This window comes from Drosophila tropicalis, unplaced genomic scaffold (assembly GCF_018151085.1).
Source record: "Drosophila tropicalis isolate 14030-0801.00 unplaced genomic scaffold, ASM1815108v1 contig_593, whole genome shotgun sequence".
NCBI lineage: Eukaryota > Metazoa > Arthropoda > Insecta > Diptera > Drosophilidae > Drosophila > Drosophila tropicalis.
In genome coordinates, this window is record NW_027173070.1 from 8,543,604 (window position 1) to 8,563,051 (window position 19,448).

At 38.2% G+C, this 19,448-nt stretch overlaps 3 protein-coding genes across 13 annotated transcripts in view; 1 reads left to right on the forward strand and 2 right to left on the reverse strand.

Annotated features, from left to right (window-relative positions):
* Trpm (transient receptor potential cation channel, subfamily M) overlaps nucleotides 1–3,151 on the reverse strand; it is a 60,903-nt gene extending 57,752 nt beyond the window's left edge. For 3 of the 10 annotated variants that reach the window (XM_068288383.1, XM_068288377.1, XM_068288376.1), the window contains exons 1-2: nucleotides 2,824–3,150; nucleotides 1–394 (exon numbers count right to left, since the gene is read on the reverse strand). The gene's annotated coding sequence lies outside the window, so the exon portion shown is untranslated. Of the gene's footprint in view, nucleotides 395–2,698; nucleotides 2,716–2,823 lie in introns of those variants that run through there. The other 7 variants (XM_068288387.1, XM_068288379.1, XM_068288378.1 and 4 more) reach the window with 7 other exon arrangements.
* A 7,392-nt stretch (nucleotides 3,152–10,543) lies between these two features.
* Nucleotides 10,544–11,672, reverse strand: LOC137576777 (G patch domain and ankyrin repeat-containing protein 1 homolog). The gene has a single exon (XM_068290074.1). It carries the CDS (start codon nucleotides 11,592–11,594, stop codon nucleotides 10,575–10,577), a length of 1,020 nt encoding a protein of 339 aa, XP_068146175.1. The 5' UTR covers nucleotides 11,595–11,672; the 3' UTR covers nucleotides 10,544–10,574.
* A 205-nt stretch (nucleotides 11,673–11,877) lies between these two features.
* On the forward strand, nucleotides 11,878–18,682 carry Xpc (DNA repair protein complementing XP-C cells homolog). 2 transcript variants are annotated; one of them, XM_068291804.1, is made up of 7 exons: nucleotides 11,878–12,451; nucleotides 12,510–13,327; nucleotides 15,414–17,143; nucleotides 17,222–17,577; nucleotides 17,633–17,744; nucleotides 17,799–17,967; nucleotides 18,039–18,682. In XM_068291804.1, exons 1-7 carry the CDS (start codon nucleotides 12,249–12,251, stop codon nucleotides 18,314–18,316), a joined length of 3,666 nt encoding a protein of 1,221 aa, XP_068147905.1. In that variant the 5' UTR covers nucleotides 11,878–12,248; the 3' UTR covers nucleotides 18,317–18,682. The 2 variants fall into 2 exon arrangements, with proteins under 2 accessions (XP_068147905.1, XP_068147906.1); XM_068291805.1 differs by lacking the exons at nucleotides 15,414–17,143; nucleotides 17,222–17,577; nucleotides 17,633–17,744; nucleotides 17,799–17,967; nucleotides 18,039–18,682 and having other exon boundaries at nucleotides 12,510–13,835.
* Nucleotides 18,683–19,448: the final 766 nt, after the last annotated feature.

A 19,448-nucleotide genomic window follows, 5' to 3' on the forward strand; every position in this document is an offset into this window, starting at 1 on the left:
CTTTAAAAATTCTCTCATTCGCAATTTTCAGTTAATTTGATGTTTTTCAGCATCCGGAACAAGCTACAAGAGCCAAAAATTTCTAATTGTTGTTCGTTGTTGTTGTTGTTGTTGTTGTTGTTGTTGTTGTTGTTGTTATACATATATATAGTTGTTGCTGTTGTTGGAATGGAAATTATTTCTCATTCTATTATTGTTATTGTTGTTGCTGTATGTTTATGTATTATTGTTGTAATTGCTTTAATGGTTCACAGCAATTGTTGGATCATGGAGTATTATAAACAACTATTTAGTTAATCCATTTAACAATTATTTTCGTGTTTGAATATCGTAAAAATTTTTTATGCTTTTAATTACTTATTTATTTAGGCCTGTGTTTTTTTTTATTGCAATTCTTTTAGTTAACATTTTTAAATGAAAAGAAAATGCTTTTTCATGTTACCAAAAACACAATTGCCTCAAGGCTAACACAAATAATGTGAATAAGAATTCGTATGTGTATGAGTATATCAGTGTGTGTGTGTGTGTGTGTGTGTGTGTGTGTGTGTTGCCTGGTAATGGGGGAGAGATTTTGAGTGGCAGGCAAATGACCCGGAAGTTTTTTCATCCAAAAAATATTATTTATCTCAGTTGTGGTACTGTTTTCTTAATACTCTTTTACCTAAATGGGTTTATTTAATTTTTGAGTAAGCTAAGATATATTACTTAACGACTTCACTTTACGAAGAGACATATTATTTTCGTACTATAAATAATCAGTAGGTAATTTCTTAAAATACAGAAGGGAAATACGTTCCATCAAAATCAATATTTAAAATTGATTAGGTAAATCGTGAGTAAACCTAGGTCAAAACAAGACCGGAAAAAACTAATAATTCTATTAAATAAACTTTTATTTGCGATCCCAATCAAAATTATTATTAATAATTGTTAATTATTTAATATATCGATAGTCAAACTATTCATTTTTTAAAGAGTAATAAATAATAATAAAAATTAAGTTAAGATTTGTACAAAAAAATCAATTCTAAATTTCGAAATTTCCAACTTTTTTTCGAAATAGATGAGGAATTGCCTTCGATTTTTTAAAAATCGATTTTGAATAAAAATATAATTCAATATAATCTTCATATTCTTGTTGAATTTTATATGAAAGTTAGTTAACCAATGCAAAAATCTTATAACAGTTTGACATTTAGTCAAATAAATACTTTAAAGAATTTTCAATCTTGAAATGTACTTTCCGGACATTTGATTCCTTGTCTTTGCGCAAAACCATAACTTATCTTAGGGTATAGAAATTACAGCATAAATTACGGCAAAGTTATCTGAGGCCCCTTTGGCCATTTTCTTGTCTTTCATAACACTTAATAAACACATATGGCCGATGGCATTTTGTTTGGTTTACGATTTTCAAAGATTTACGTGAAGTAAATAATAAAAAAAAAAAAAAAAACTTTCCGGCTCTTGGCCTTGTTCCGTAAACATATCTGTCCATCTATATAGATATACATATAAGGATTTAACATTTATCCATACATAAACAATAATTATAGTGTGTAATAGTTCTTATTTTATGTGCGAGAGATCCAAGTAAAGGTTGAAACACATCATGTGATTGGAAATTGAAAACTTTGAAATGAAAATCTTTGATTTATTCCATTCAAAATAGATATTTCGTATCGATTTGGCCGCATTAGTTAATAAACTCGGAAACTTTTGCACAAATCCAATCAATTCTATAATCCAAATAATCATAAAATACAATTTCAATTTTCAAAACAATTTCTTAATGGGTGAAATAAAGAGACTAAAAGAGAAAACAATGAGGGGGCAGCAGTAGAGAGAAAACAAGTGGCGGAATAAGAGAAAGAGCAAGAAAGAGAAAAATCAGGGATATACATATATACGGAACTAGAACTAATCAAAAAATTGTCATTTCATTTAAAATATTTTACAAATTTTATTGAAAAGGTTTTTAAAGTTTATAGACAAAAATGCGATAGAAATGTTTGGTCATAAAAAATGTTACTGTTGAAATATTTTTAGTTGTTAATTAATTAAAATTATTATAAATAAAAATAATAGCCTATTGGCTGCTGGGCAACCAAAACCGAAAGCAGTGGTGGATCAAAGGTAAATTTTTGAGGGATTTGAAAGGGGGTTTAATTATAATCTTTACCAACCCCTGATGAAATAAAAATCTAGATTACGTTCCCTAAGGAGATCACGAAATGTCCTTGACAATAGGAAAAGTTCAAGTGTATAATTCGTTGTTTTGATCCGCCACTGGCTTAGCTGTTTTTATTTATCGTTATGGATCACAAATATTGGGATTGCCCCCTACCCCTTTGACACTCTGCGCCCCTTCAAGAGAACAAAGTTCAAAAGAGAGTGAACTGAAGCTGTTCAAAGACGATCAAAGGGTGACTAAGTACAAACATGGGCTAGGAGGGTGGCGGAGGGGGGTTTGTAGGGGCGATAGTGCCAAGGGAGGTTGGGTAACTGTAAGAGAGAACAAAACTGAAAACCAAACAAATCACAAAAATAAACGATTCCGAACGGCCGTCTGCCTTTTGTTGTTGTATTTGCATACAAAAATAAACCATAAAACGCAGAATAAAAAAAATAACACAGACATTGAATATAATTTTACATTTTGCTCTAACAATTAACATTCTATCTCTCTCTCACTCACTCGTTATTATCAATTGCTCAATCAAGTTCAAATGCATCCCACACACACACCCCCACATGGCGTCTACCCCTGCCACCCACTTTTGAATTATAATTTTGTTGTTTTTCTTTTCGTTTTTGAATTACTTTAAGTAAGATTTTTGCCAAGCTTTGCGTAATTAAACGACACGCGACACATTAAAAACAAAATGCACACACTCGGCGGATTTACGTCTCGTATTTTAAAATGCGATTTCAGCAGAGTTTTTTTCATAAATTTTAGAACTTATCAATTGTTAGTCTACCGCGTACCGTATATAATTCGAAATATATTTCTGCTAATTAATTTTAGCGCACCACACGCGTGCTTCCGATCGTACAACAAAAAACACACTGAAAAAAAAAAGTATATTATTAACAAATTTCAAAAAGTTAATTTTTTTGTTAAAAAATGACTATGTTTGACGGTGGCACGATCCAACATGCAACTCGATCCAACATCCAACAAAAGAGAGTAAAAAGAGAGCAAAAATCGTGAGAAATGGTTGGAATCGAGCAATGGAGTCGAACTCCAACCATGCTGTCGAGCAAAGGAGTCAGACCCAACCATGCTGTCGAGCAAAAGAGTCAGACTCCGACAATAGAGTCGAACATGCAACCTCAGAGTCGAACGTCAAAGAAAAGAGAACAAAGATCATGGAACAAAGAGAACAAAGAGCATTACAAAAACGGGTCAGTGTTGCCATATTTCAAAAACTCAAAAAGCTTATTTTAGCAATATATCCCATCAAACATACATATTAGTTGATAAGAGCATAACCCATTCGACAAAATTATTCTGCTGCGATCGATGGCAACGCCACCTACACCAAAGCAATTTATTTTTAAAAGTCTTAAAAAAATATATCCAAATGTCGTTAACTTTATTATTACCTTATAAATTTATTTCAGTTTTATCCGCTTAAAATATTCCATCAAGCTAAATAATGAATAACAATTTGCATTTCTACATATCCTTTTGTTTTTCATAAAGCATTTAATGTTGTTTTAATGAATTAAACAATTAGCTCTGCAAAAAATATTACTTTTCAAAATATTTTTTCAAGTGTCAGTGTGACTGGGTCATAAATCTGTGACTTGATCTCACAACAGCTGAGGCAGTAGTGTTGGTAAAAGCAAAAATTCAATTTCAGACAAAAAAGCAGTTTCTTTTTGAATTTAAATGCGTTTCTAACAATCTTTTGTTTATAATGAATTCATGTTTTCATTTTCATTTACCACAAAAACTAGAGCACGATTACGTTGCCTAGCTGACCTTCTTGCAGCACTGACTTTCTTTTACGCTTTTGGTTTCGCTTTTTTTTTAATTGCAAACTTTAAAACACGCACACCCGATGTGATTTATTTTTATTAGCGAGCCGCAAAGCAACAACAGAAGCTGGCCACTGGCAACAGCAAAACAGGATGCAAGCATGCGAGGACAACGTCTCAACACTGCCACAGTCCGAACGCGACTAAATGTGATGAAATTCGGAGAAGTTGCTTATATACCCAATCAGAGTGGAAAAGGACTTTGCTGGTTTTTAAGGGGTTAAGATAAAATGCGCAGGCGCAAAGCGGAAACCGTGTCAATCCCTACATATGTACATACATACATATATAAAGCGAAAGTGAGAGACACTGCCTACGGGCAGGTGGAAGAGAAGTTGGGAGAAGCACATGCAACAGCATTAAAAAACTTTTCTACAGTTAGGAAAACGTTTTGAATTCCACAATGAAAGTAAGTCAAATTTAATAATGGTAGTTTATAATATTAAATATTTCTTGTTAAGCTAATTAAATGTCTAATTTTAAAGCAAATAAGTTGCTCAACAATTTGTAAGTAAATTTTTTTGAGTGCAGATTATTGTCTGGTGCAAATGCTTCCATCCCTGACCTAGCTAACCGCCAAAATATGATTTTTATTTTTTCAAAAATAACAGTTATGGGTTGAGGGAAAATATAAAAATCTAAAATAAAAGTTATTTTTGAGTTTTATTTTAAAATAATTAATATTATAATATTATAAATAATTAATAATTATTTTCGGTCTCTGATACAAATACTTATTATGAATAAGTATTCATTCGTTTTTTTATTGTCTTTTACGGAGTTAGCTGAAATTTGCAACATGACTAACAATCCGCAACTGTACCCAATTTAGATTTTGCAACTGTACCTAATTTGGAGAGCGAGAGGGACAGATAGTTGAACTTTAAATTGCTTTTCTTTCATTGTTGCTGGCTCTTGAAAATAAGCGGACGTTTCTGAAAGAAAAACTCAAAAATGAACGACAACAATTTCGACAAGATGGTAAGTAAACTAAAATATATATTTATTATCATAAATATACATACATATATTGCTAAAAAAATTTATTTATTTCTTTATAATTTAATAAATTAAATTTCTAATTTTTCTCCCACAGCTTGACTATCTAACGGAAATGAACGCGTCTCATGATCGCCATCTTGAGAGGCAACATGAAATCGCTATTAAATTATTGGATTCTTCATTGGCCCGCCCACCACCGGCATCAAGACAACAAACTCCAACACACACACAGATACAAAGCCTTGTATCTTATTTTCTATCAGATACAGATACACCAACACACACAGCATCACACACTCCAACACGCATCAAGTGCGTAGCCAGCTATTTCTGCAACAGGAAAATACGATTCTGGACGGACGCAGGATTAGAGGAAAGGGTCGTATCTGCTGGCGTCCCACAAGGATCTGTCTTGGGCCCCCTGCTGTGGAACGTCATGTACGACGGTATCCTACGCTTGGATTTCGAGCCTGGCACCCATATAGTTGGTTTCGCAGACGACGTAGCACTGGTAGTGATAGCCAAGGAACTCACGGTAGCCGAAGAAGTAACCAACCGGACGATCATCAAGGTTGGCCAATGGCTCTCTGCAGCCGGTCTGCAGTTGGCCGCCCAAAAGACGGAGGCGGTACTGATAAGTAGCCGCAAGCGAGTCGAGACCGCCAGCATTAGAGTCGGCGACACCACCGTTGTCTCTAAGCGAGCTCTAAAATACCTAGGAGTCATGATAGACACAAGGCTGACTTTTAGAGAACACTTGGAGTACAGCAGCGAGAAGGCAGCATCGGTAGCGCAATCACTCTCCCGAATGCTACTCAACACACGTGGACCGAAACACGGACGGCGTCTCTTGCTATCCAGCGTCATACGATCGACTGCACTCTACGTTTAAGCGCAATCAGAGTATGCAGCGCTTTTCGACGCCGCACTGGTGATGGCTGGGTTGCTGCCCATCGACGAATACGCTGCCATCGCGTCGGCTCCTTCACAGCGTCAAGACAAACAAACAGCACTACCACAGATCAGCAGAGAGGTCTCGAGCATCGGAGGGCATGGCAGTCGAGTCTGCGCAGATGGCAGGAAAGGTGGGACTCCTCCTCCAAGGGGAGGTGGACCCACACACTTATCCCTGACATCACTTCATGGGTTTCCAGAAAACACGGAACAGTGAACTTCTACCTCACACAGCTCCTGAGCGGCCACGGATGCTTCAGAAGCTACCTGAAGAGATTCAACCACGACGTGTCGGATGAATGCACATGGTGCGGAGCTGGCATTGTAGAAGACGCAAGCCATGTGCTCCAGCACTGCCCACGCTTCGACGTAGAAAGGTGCCGTCTGCAGAACGTAATGGGCGAGCTGGTGACGGCGAGAAATCTCATCAGGATGATGATCGCAGTACCGACAAGTCGTTCCGCAGTAGCCGTCATCTTTTATTTTTTGTTCTCACCTTATGTTCCCTGCCTATTTGTAACTTTATGTATTATATGTTCGTAAGTTCTAAAGAAATAAAAAAAAAAAAAAAAAAAACACTCCAACACGCACACCAAAACGCACAGCATCACACACACATACACATATCAATCTGAGTGAGGACCTCTTTTTGGAGGACTTTGAGAATATTCGCGACGAAATTCGAAAAGTCCTCCAAAGAGAGGTCCTCATTGAGGTTGATATATCGCGATATTTTGTGTTGTTGGTAGGCGGAAGGGGAGAGGGCCGCTACACAGCGGAATGCGATATATGCGCGCAATTTAGGACCCGGCAGCAGCAACAAGTGACCAACCACAAACAGCAATGCCCGGGCCATGCTGCGTTTGGGCCATTGCGGGATGCATACGAACAACTGCAGCTATCGGAGAACAATAAATTGCTCGATTTGCTGGCCCACATCCCGAGAAGGGGTGCCAATATGGATTACATAAAAAGCATTATGGATGAGCCCAAAAGAAAAAAAGTTGATAAAAGAAAATCGCCTCTTTTAGGAAGTTTCCCAGTTTCCCCAATTTCCTAAATTTTGTAAACACATTATATCTATTATTAATAATAAACAGAAATTATAACGTTTATTGAATACATATGTAATTTTAATTTTACAGAAAAAAAAAAGCAAAACAAAACATGCAAAATGAGCGCATATACATATGTATGTGTGTTATTTGTTTTGTTTTTTTTTCCTTTTCTTTTGTCGTCTTGAAGCTTCCACAGATTCGGTCCATTGACCTTGCTACACTGGTCAAATTCTTGATGACAATTATTATTAAAAGTGGAGATTTTTCAAAATTACCGCCAATATCCGCCACATTTTTTGCAACACAGATAGTGTTGACCACTTGACACTTCCCAACACTGCAGAAAGAAAACAAGAATTGCCACCACAAAGAGGAATACGAATCCAGCCTGAAGAATCATACATGAATCCAGTGCTGCAAAACGAAATATCGATAGTATCGAGTACCCAATTTAGATTTTGCAACTGTACCTAATTTGGAGAGCGAGAGGGACAGATAGTTGAACTTTAAATTGCTTTTCTTTCATTGTTGCTGGCTCTTGAAAAGAAGCGGACGTTTCTGAAAGAAAAACTCAAAAATGAACCACAACAATTTCGACAAGATGGTAAGTAAACTAAAATATATATTTATTATCATAAATATACATATATTGCTAAAAAAATTTATTTATTTCTTTATAATTTAATAAATTAAATTTCTAATTTTTCTCCCACAGCTTGACTATCTAACGGAAATGAACGCGTCTCATGATCGCCATCTTGAGAGGCAACATGAAATCGCTATTAAATTATTGGATTCTTCATTGGCCCGCCCACCACCGGCATCAAGACAACAAACTCCAACACACACACAGATACAAAGCCTTGTATCTTATTTTCTATCAGATACAGATACACCAACACACACAGCATCACACACTCCAACACGCATCAAGTGCGTAGCCAGCTATTTCTGCAACAGGAAAATACGATTCTGGACGGACGCAGGATTAGAGGAAAGGGTCGTATCTGCTGGCGTCCCACAAGGATCTGTCTTGGGCCCCCTGCTGTGGAACGTCATGTACGACGGTATCCTACGCTTGGATTTCGAGCCTGGCACCCATATATGTAGTTGGTTTCGCAGACGACGTAGCACTGGTAGTGATAGCCAAGGAACTCACGGTAGCCGAAGAAGTAACCAACCGGGCGATCATCAAGGTTGGCCAATGGCTCTCTGCAGTTGGCCGCCCAAAAGACGGAGGCGGTACTGATAAGTAGCCGCAAGCGAGTCGAGACCGCCAGCATTAGAGTCGGCGACACCACCGTTGTCTCTAAGCGAGCTCTAAAATACCTAGGAGTCATGATAGACACAAGGCTGACTTTTAGAGAACACTTGGAGTACAGCAGCGAGAAGGCAGCATCGGTAGCGCAATCACTCTCCCGAATGCTACTCAACACACGTGGACCGAAACACGGACGGCGTCTCTTGCTATCCAGCGTCATACGATCGACTGCACTCTACGTTTAAGCGCAATCAGAGTATGCAGCGCTTTTCGCACCATCTCTGACGACACCGCACTGGTGATCGCTGGGTTGCTGCCCATCGACGAATACGCTGCCATCGCGTCGGCTCCTTCACAGCGTCAAGACAAACAAACAGCACTACCACAGATCAGCAGAGAGGTCTCGAGCATCGGAGGGCATGGCAGTCGAGTCTGCGCAGATGGCAGGAAAGGTGGGACTCCTCCTCCAAGGGGAGGTGGACCCACACACTTATCCCTGACATCACTTCATGGGTTTCCAGAAAACACGGGGCAGTGAACTTCTACCTCACACAGCTCCTGAGCGGCCACGGATGCTTCAGAAGCTACCTGAAGAGATTCAACCACGACGTGTCGGATGAATGCACATGGTGCGGAGCTGGCATTGTAGAAGACGCAAGCCATGTGCTCCAGCACTGCCCACGCTTCGACGTAGAAAGGTGCCGTCTGCAGAACGTAATGGGCGAGCTGGTGACGGCGAGAAATCTCATCAGGATGATGATCGCAGACCCAGACGTATGGGAGGCGGTCAGTGCCTTCGCCGTGCGCGTTATGAGGTACTCAGGAAACTGGAGAGGGAAAGGTGTGCCCAATAAACAATTAAATCCCACGGTCTGCGATGCAATACCGACAAGTCGTTCCGCAGTAGCCGTCATCTTTTATTTTTTGTTCTCACCTTATGTTCCCTGCCAATTTGTAACTTTATGTATTATATGTTCGTAAGTTCTAAAGAAATAAAAAAAAAAAACACTCCAACACGCACACCAAAACGCACAGCATCACACACACATACACATATCAATCTGAGCGAGGACCTCTTTTTGGAGGACTTTGAGAATATTCCCGAAGAAATTCGAAAAGTCCTCCAAAGAGAGGTCCTCATTGAGGTTGATATATCGCGATATTTTGTGTTGTTGGTAGGCGGAAGGGGAGAGCGCTGCGTGATATGTGGGTGCCAGCAGGCGAAGAAGAAGCGAGTGCACCACCTGCTCGTGTGTGTGGTACTTCGCCTGCTGGGCCGCTACACAGCGGAATGCGATATATGCGCTTTCTTTAAGAGCCGGCAGCAGCAACGAGTAACCAACCACCAAAAGCAATGCCCGGGCCATGCTGCGTTTGCGCCATTGCGGGATTTATACGAGCAACTGCAGCTATCGGAGAACAATAAATTGCTCGATTTGCTGGCCCACATCCCGAGAAGGGGTGCCAATATGGATTACATAAAAAGCATTATGGATGAGCCCAAAAGAAAAAAAAGTTGATAAAAGAAAATCGCCTCTTTTAGGAAGTTTCCCAGTTTCCCCAATTTCCTAAATTTTGTAAACACATTATATCTATTATTAATAATAAACAGAAATTATAACGTTTATTGAATACATATGTAATTTTAATTTTACAGAAAAAAAAAAAGCAAAACAAAACATGCAAAATGAGCGCATATACATATGTATGTGTGTTATTTGTTTTGTTTTTTTTCCTTTTCTTTTGTCGTCTTGAAGCTTCCACAGATTCGGTCCATTGACCTTGCAACACTGGTCAAATTCTTGATGACAATTATTATTAAAAGCGGAGATTTTTCAAAATTACCGCCAATGTCCGCCACATTTTTTGCAACACAGATAGTGTTGACCACTTGACACTTCCCAACACTGCAGAAAGAAAACAAGAATTGCCACCACAAAGAGGAATACGAATCTAGCATAAAGAGGAATACGAATCTAGCATAAAGAGGAATACGAATCCAGCCTGAAGAATCATGCATGAATCCAGTGCTGCAAAACGAAATATCGATAGTATCGAGTCATGGTGCATGAATTCAATATGTTCAAAGCGAATGATGATGATGCCCCATGATGTGGATTTTACGGGCACGTTCCATGCAAGGCATGGGTGCCGCGAAACTTATTTAGTCCGCCCTTCTTAGGATCATAGTCCGGCGATAGTATTTGTTTTGTCCCTTGCGTTCGGCATAAGTTAAAGGATTTATTTGTAATTCAGCTCAACTCGTTTCGCAAACGTCTTTCCCTTTTCCATTCACGCACTTTTTCTCTTCGCATGTCATCACGAGTTCGTCTGGGCTGGTGAGGATTCCTCCGTTTTGTGGCATTCGTATCAAAGGCTTGAAAATGAGTAACTCGTGGCGGAGATTGTTCTATACCCAAACCAGTGCGCTGTTTGCGCAATACCGTCTTCACTGGATATAAACGACCACTTTGTGTGGGTCCCAGGCCGTGTTCGCGATCCCAACCCTGCTTGACCATCAGCTGGAGACCGCGATTTCGAATGGAAATGTTAAATTTGTTTACTTTGTTGGTAGCACCAGGCAATTTCATATTGAACTGATGCACTGTAGAAGTTTGATGGGCACGCAAAGTCGTCTCTTTATAGTCTCTTTCACAAATATCACAGTAGAAGGGTAGAATCGTTTGCCCAAGCTGTTCCAATGTCATCTCCAGTTCTTGTTGCTCCGACCTACCGTTGGTGGTCAGTAGCTCAACCACACTTTCGTGACCCTTCTTTTGGGCCAACGTAAGCGCCGTTTGTCCACTTTTATCCTTGATGTTAGTCTGCACGCCCTTATCTAGCAACCAACTTACAGAATCTACAGCTCCTTCGCAGGCTGCCATCATTAGAGCTGTCCAGCCGTAGGCATCGCAGGCATTCAGCTCCGTCTCTTCGTCTCTAAAGTCTATGCAGGACAGCTCCTTCACATTGTTGTCAATAGCAAAACGAAAAAATTTACTTTTATCGTATGGGAAAAGTTTCTTTGGTCTCTGTTTGGGTTGATTATGTGCCTTGTGGAGTTTGTGGCTGGTTGCCATAGTTGGGGTGTCCAGTACTTCATTATAAAACTTCTGCGCCTCGGCTCCATCGATTTTAATAGTATCTCGTTCAAGTTTCGCCTTCGCCTCTGCCGACACTTCTTTGCCAGCTGGTACAAATCGCTTTAGAGGCACATGTAATGTGGTTAGTGCCCGCCAGTTGGGATGCAGCTCTTCGCCAGTTGAATTCATAACAAAAGCAATAAATTGTAAACAAAATATGTAATTTATTTATCGAACTCATAGAGATGGGCAAAAAAGAATCACAGTGTCAAGTTATTCACTGAGACTGTGACAACAGCTGTATCGAAACTAAGAGATACTGGGCTAGAGTGGGAAAGAATGACTGCAATGTCTGGGTGTTAGAGCGAGAAAAGGGTAATACTTAATGGCAAATTCTTTTTCGCGGGCTTTTTGCCCAACAATCGGAAGTATTGAAAAACGAAATACAGACCTTTAGTGTTACCGTTTCTTTGTGTTGTTGTGGGTGACCATTTTCAGTTGTTAAGGGTCAATTTTGATTCTGACTCTGGGAATTTCGAGACAAATTGAAATCGGAGTTCCTTAAAACTAAAAACAAATGGAAAACAAATATTAAATTGAAAATCCTTTCACCATAAGTAAATGGCAGAAGCGATAGCTAAAACTTAAATATCGCAATTGGAGCAAACCCATGAAGTCAGAATCTAAGGAAGAAGGGGACAAACTGCGTCGTAAAAATCAATAAATGTAACTGTAAGTGGCGGCACGCCCACCAAACAAGGAATAAATGTTAAACCGCCCAGTGGCACCCAGTGAGGTTAGAAAGCGTTAGAAGAGAAGCAAGCAACAAGCGTGCCAAAAACAATGTCGGATGAGGAAGATGAATCCGTGTCGGAGGGTTTCTCGGCCAGCGAGGATGAATGGAAACCCAGCAAGGATGCACGCGGTGGCGAATCATCGGACGATGATGATAGCGATTATGATGAGACCTTGGCCCCCGGAACTGCAGCAGGAACAGGAGCAACTAACGCAAGTGGCAGATCCTCGGCAGGGGGATTGAGGAAAAAGTGAGTAAATTTATAGCATCATATGTCAACTTAATATTAATCCAATTTTCTGCACCAGGGGGGAATCGAAGCAGCCACTAAGTAATCTTAAGGGTGGCGCTTCTGTCAAGAAACGCAAACCCACTGGTCAATCTTTGCGTTCCAAGTTATACAACAAATATCGACCGCCACCCAAGACATTTTCGACATCGCCCCAACAGAATTCCCCATCAGCTTCGGGTTCAAAAAACGCCAAAACGCCCAATGAAAGCGATGCAAATGCACATGGAGATGGAGATGGATCGAGCAGCGATTCCAGTGGTGATGACCATTTGGTTAATCCTGCTGATCTCGATTTTGGTTCTAGTTTCTTTTCAACGAACAGGGAAAAGTCACCAGCACCGCCGCAGTTCGATTGCAATGCGGGCATCACTCTCTCCGATTCTGGCTCCGGATCCGAGGACAACAACGAGAGCAGCAACAACGAGGCCGAAGATGATAATGCCGCCAGCACCAAGGCATTTGATTTTCGTGGCCTGCTCGAGAATGCCAATAGCCTGGAGAAGACCAGAGATGTGTTAGCCAAGAGGGCAACAGCGACACCTTCCACTCAAAAAGTTCCGGTGGCGTCTGCCCAAATGGATGTTAGTGCTTTGCTTGCATTGGGCGAAAACCAGAATTACGCCAACGTAATTGAAGATGAACAAAAAGGAACGGAGAATCGTCGAAGACTCAATCGACAGCCGCCTTCATTAGATGGCCCATCGCGTCTAAGTAAAACCAAATCGACTCGCATTAAACGGCATACAAAGACCCGTCCGGTATCTACAGTCATTACTGGAGCTGCTGCTGGAGGCGGTGGTGACTCGGATGATTCAGATTTTGAGGAAGTAGCAGGTAGGCGAAAATGCAAGTAGGTAGTAGACAGTATGCAGAGATCGGTTGTGGCGCTGTAGTTAGGCTAAACTCGTATGTAATCCCAAAGAAAAATAACGCTTCCAAAAATTGCTCCATATGAGACTGCGTAGTTTTGTTTTGTGTCCTCCTTCCCCCTAAAAAACTAAAAAAATTACCAGAGAAATGAAGTTGTGAGATCATATATATATATATATATATACAAAAAATATATAAACCTATTTTACTGTAACATATTGTTAGTCTAGAATCTAGACTAAAGATTTAGACGTGCTATATAAATTAACCAAAAAACTAACCCAAAATGCCTAACTCAGATCTCCAAACAAGATCTGCAACAAACAAAAACAGACACTAACCGAAAACAAATGCTTATTATGATCTCTTCTTTTTGGTGTGAATGTTCTTGAATCGAATTCGAATCAAATGTAGTAAGATAAATTGAATATATTAATGTTTCACAATACAAAATAATCCCAGGGTCGACAAATACCACAAATATTAGTTCAATTTTTACTATATCAGTTTCTATATGTGTTAAAAAAATTTATAACCCTTTAAATTATACTTAAATTAAGATTTTAAAACATTTTATATAGGCTAGAGCTTTTAACAAAATTCTCAAATGATTTTAAAAAAGTGTTTTTTTATAAGGAAGAAATATGTTTGGCCAAGATTTTAGAGCCTCTCTACCCTATAACTGATGGAGTATAAAAACGGGTTTCAAATGGAATCAAAATAGTTTTTAATTCTTTTAAAATTTATGTGTATGAGACATACTGAACTGATTCGACTTTTGTCACTTATATTTTTGTTGTTGTTGGTAGCTAAATGATATAGTTATGATATTCTAGATTTTCCAAAGACTTCAATATTTTGTAAATTATATTTATTTGTAACCCCTTTCAGTATTTGTTCTCAAGAAATCTTTAAGGGACGTTCCTTGTATTCTAAAGACGTAATATTCAAGAGAGAAAAGAGAACTGTCAAAGATTTTGAAACTAAATGTCTTATAGTTTTCCTCCATAACATTTCCTTAGAAACTTTTATACAAAGTACAAATTCCTATAAAATAATGAAAGTGCGAGATAGAAAAACTAGAAATTTGCCTTAAAGAACTAAAAATCTCTTCCGACTTATTTTAACTATTCGTTTACATGATTTTGTTGTTAATCTTATAAATTACACATAAAAGGTTTTAGTTTTTGATTATTATTTAGGAGTATGTCTTTAGACAAAACTAATTAAAACAACAACTAATTATCGTGTATATTGTCGATCACTGGGTATAATTCTCATTAAATCTGTGTGTTGTTACATGTTAATGATGTTACTTATCACAAATGAAAAATTTTTAGATAAATTATGAAATGAATGATCAAAAATTGGAATTGTTGTACAAAATGCATTTATTTTTTATTGTTTTTTCGTATGAGAATCTCTTGGAGTTTAAGAAAAAAAAAATTATTTTAACTTTCCGTTGCTCTCGCAGATTTTAAAAAACAAAGAAAATACATTTAAAACAAAAAGAAAATAAGAATGAACAAAGAAAAGAAAAATAGTAGCCAAAGCAACTACAACTTATGTACTTACTTTATGGCAATTTCCGAGTGTTTCATAAGTAAATCAAAAAAAAAAAAAAACATAAATTTTGAGTCTATATAGATTAAATATATTTAAATGAAATAAAAAATAGCTAAAAATCGATTTAAAACTGATGTTAAAACGAATTTACTTTAGACAAATTGTATTCACAAACAGCATGCAAAAACCGAAAAACATAATTTTAATGCAAAAAAAGAAAGCAAAAAAAAAAAACAAAAAAATAACTAGTGAATGTTTCATGTAATTAATTACTTTAAAACAAAACAAAAAAAAAAAAAAAAAAACAAATGCACTTCCAACTGATAAAAATCAATAAATAAATAAATGCAAGAATGTGTTAACTAACAAAAACAATTGAGCAAGTAATCTAACAAGGAATCGTTTTTGAATCCTTTTTGCCTTAGCTTATGTGTTCCATTTGTTTGCTCATCCTTACCACTCCCCACAAACTACGCCTTTACAGATGCCGAATTGAGCAGCGATTTGGATGACTCGGCCACCACCCCCAATATCTCAGGGGATTTGGAAATTCATGTGGGGGCTGGGACAATGCGACCCACCAAGGAACAAAAGACTCAACATGAACTGGAAATGGCATTGAAACGTCGTCTCAACCGGGATATAAAGGAACGTCAATTGCTGATGCATAAAGTCAGTCTAATGTGTTTGCTATTGCGGAGTATTAAGTACAATCGCCTGTTGGGGGACTCGAGCCTAATGACACAAGCTCTGAAGCTGTTGCCTAGCAAAAATGCTTATCCCACCGAAAGGGGCACTGAAGTAAAGTATCTTCAGTCATTTGTCACCTGGTTTAAGACAGCGATTAAGTTGCTTAGCCCCAATTTGTATCCCAACAAAACGGCCTCTTCGAAGAAATGTATTATCGAAGAGCTTCTTGAGCAGATTAAGCGTAAGGAAGCACGTTCCAAGCAGGATATGATCTTCATATTCATTGTACTTGCACGTGGCATGGGAATGAATTGCCGTTTGATTGTTAATCTCCAGCCAATACCCCTAAAGCCAGCTGCTTCTGATTTGTTAACTATCAAACTAAAACCAGATGATAAGAACAAATCGGGAACAATCAAAGATGAGAAAGAAGATGATGAGGAGGAGGACGATGATGATGAAGAAGATGAGAAGATGAAGAAGTCGAAATCCAAATCAAAAGCAAACACCAGCAGCACAAAAACTATTAAGCCAGAGGTAGTAAAAGCAACAACAACAAAAACCAAAACCACTGTCAAACAGATCAAAGAGGACACTGATGATGGGGATAAAAAACCCACTTCATCTTCCCTTTTGTCAAAGAAACTCAAAAAAGAATCGGAACCTATTAAACCAATTGCAAGGCTAAAGAAACTAGATCACAATGAAGAACTTAAACCCGAAATAAAACCAATTGCAAGACTAAAGAAACTAGAGCCCAATGAAGAACCTAAACCCGAAATAAAGCCAAGTACTTCAAAAGATGCTGTCAAGCCTCAATTGTCCCGGCTGAAACGTAATGCCAAAAATGAGAAACCATCTAAAGAAGATGAGATTAAGAAGGCTAAAATTGAGACTCAAACGCCGCCAGTAGCAAGACGCACACGTCAAAGCAAGAAAGAGTCTGCGATTGCCGAAAGAATTGGTTCTCCGGTGATACCCAAACTTGTTATTCCATCTAGCAACAAACTAAGCGATGCTGAGAATACCCAACCCAGTCGAGAAACACGTTCGCGTAGTAAATCTCCAAAAGTTTTCATATCGCCCACATTTTTGGCTCATACTTCACCAAAGGACGCTGTGGTGGAAACAAAACTTCCTCGAACACGCCGACAACTCAAGTCCAAGGTTAGTCAGTTGGGTATACCACAATTAGATGGCGCCGATGATGTCGATATGCCAAAGCCCAAGAAGCGTCCAAAGTTGGAGAAACTAAATCGATCGCATGAAAGCAAAAGCAATACATCAAGCGAAATCTTCGAACCTCCAAAACCAGTGAAAAAGGCACCAATTCTACCCAAATCTGTACAGAATTTACGCAAGGATCGTCGTGTTTTGTCCACAGATGATGAAGGTACACTTGGTAAGGATCGCACAAAGCCCACTGCCTCTGATATGTGGGTAGAAGTTTGGTCTGAAGTGGAAGAGCAATGGATCTGCATTGATCTATTCAAGGGTAAACTCCATTGTGTGGACACCATCAGAGTAAGTTCCAGCCCACCAGTCCAAAGTCTTTGCCAGATGTTGTCTAACTCGGCTCTCATTTATTTTGACCCCCTTTAGAGAAATGCCTCATCCAATATGGCCTATGTGTATGCCTTTCAAGATGATCACAGCATAAAAGATGTCACGGCCCGATATTGCACCAGCTGGACCACAACGGTGCGTAAGGCACGTGTGGAAAAAGCCTGGCTGGATGAGACTGTGGCCCCCTATTTGGGTAGAAGAACTAAACGTGATATACGCGAAAATGAGGAAATGCGTCGCATACATGCCGACAAACCATTGCCCAAATCCATATCCGAATTCAAGGATCATCCTTTATATGTACTCGAAAGGCATTTACTTAAATTTCAAGGCATCTATCCGGCAGATGCTCCCACCTTGGGTTTTATACGCGGTCAGCCTGTATATTCTAGGTAAATTCTACTTCAGTTTGAGTTGTTAACTTTCATTAACTTATTGTTTATCTAGGGATTGTGTTCATTTGCTGCATTCCCGTGATATTTGGCTAAAAAGTGCTCGCGTGGTGAAACTTGGCGAACAACCCTATAAAATTGTTAAAGCTCGACCCAAATGGGATAAGGTAAGTGCATTGTCCATTTATAATTGCCTTCTTTAATACTGTTTCCGTTACCAGTTAACTCGTACCGTAATCAAAGATCAACCATTGGAGATTTTCGGCTATTGGCAAACACAAGAGTATGAACCACCAACGGCAGAGAATGGCCTGGTGCCGCGTAATGCCTATGGAAATGTGGAGCTCTTCAAAGCCTGCATGTTGCCCAAGAAGACTGTGCATATGAGATGTAAGTTCATCAGCTAACTGAAGGTATTTCAACATCTCTTAAAATCATATCTCTCATCCCATTAAAAACAGTGCCTGGCCTCATGAGAATTTGCAAGAAACTTAATGTCGATTGCGCCAACGCGGTTATTGGTTTTGATTTCCATCAAGGCGCTTGTCATCCCATGTACGATGGTTTTGTGGTTTGTGAGGAGTTCGAGGAAGTGGTTACTGCCGCCTGGGAGGAGGACCAAGAGGAACAGAGCCGTAAGGCTCAAGAGAAATATGAGGCTCGTGTCTATGGCAATTGGAAGAAACTGATCAAGGGGCTTCTTATACGTGAACGGCTTAAGAAAAAATATAATTTCTAAACACATAATTTTCGCAAACAATTAATTTTCATTTTTGGTATTATGTATTACATTCAGTTCGTTTTGTCAGTAATTTTATTTTTCATATATTTTTTTTTTATTTATATATATATATATGTTTATTTGTTTTTTTGTGTCGTACTTGAGAAATAATTGAAACTTATTTTTGTGTAACTTTTCGAATTAAAAGATGTAATTTAGCTGAGTAAGTTTATAATAAGATGAAAACATTTATACACACGCGAATTAAGAGAAAGAATTAGAGAGATATCGATATCGATTGATTGATTGGAATGCTTCATTATCTTCATCCTAGAGTTTAATATAAAAGTAAAACTTAATGTCAAACAAATGCAAATTCAAAAATTGTTTTTTTTTTTTAGCTTTGATTTGAAAAAAAATACTTTGGTTTTTTTTAGTATATATATATTTAGATTACAACAACATCTAGCAAATACTCTCATTGACTTTTGAGCAAAACTTAATTTAAAGAAAAGGTATTGCTTAGTCTCTTTCTTAGGGTTATCCTAGATATATGTGCTGATCCGCAAATATACATGTTAACCCTTTCACTGAAACTAACTTACAAATCATTATGGTCCAAACCACGGAATGCGAGCAGCAAGTTAGAAATTCACCGAATTTGAAACTAAATTCAGAAATAAAATCAATTTAGAAGGAAGGAATTTCGCTGATTAAGTTTTGGAAAATAATGTCTTGAAATTTTGAAAACATTTCTGGATATATCCGTAGCTCAAATAGTCCTCATAGTACTGGTTGGTACAAAATTGGAAACCATTTTTTATAAGGTGACAAGAAATAAAATCTCTTTTTTCTGATGAGCTTTTCGTACATATGGACAACTTCATAACTAATATTGACTAAAAGTTAGCAGTAAAAATTATTTGGAAATGTAAGCAAAAATATCGATTCCGTAAAATTCATTCAGAATTGAAAACAAAAACATTTCTGAATATTATTGAAAATAAAATATTCAAATGAGGTTCACAAATTTGTAGTTCAACTGAGTAGAAAATTTACAGCAGTTGGAAAAATCGTATCCAATTTGGTTAAATATGATTTCATATATCTACTACAAATCTTTGCAACGGGAAGATTGGTAATTTGAAAT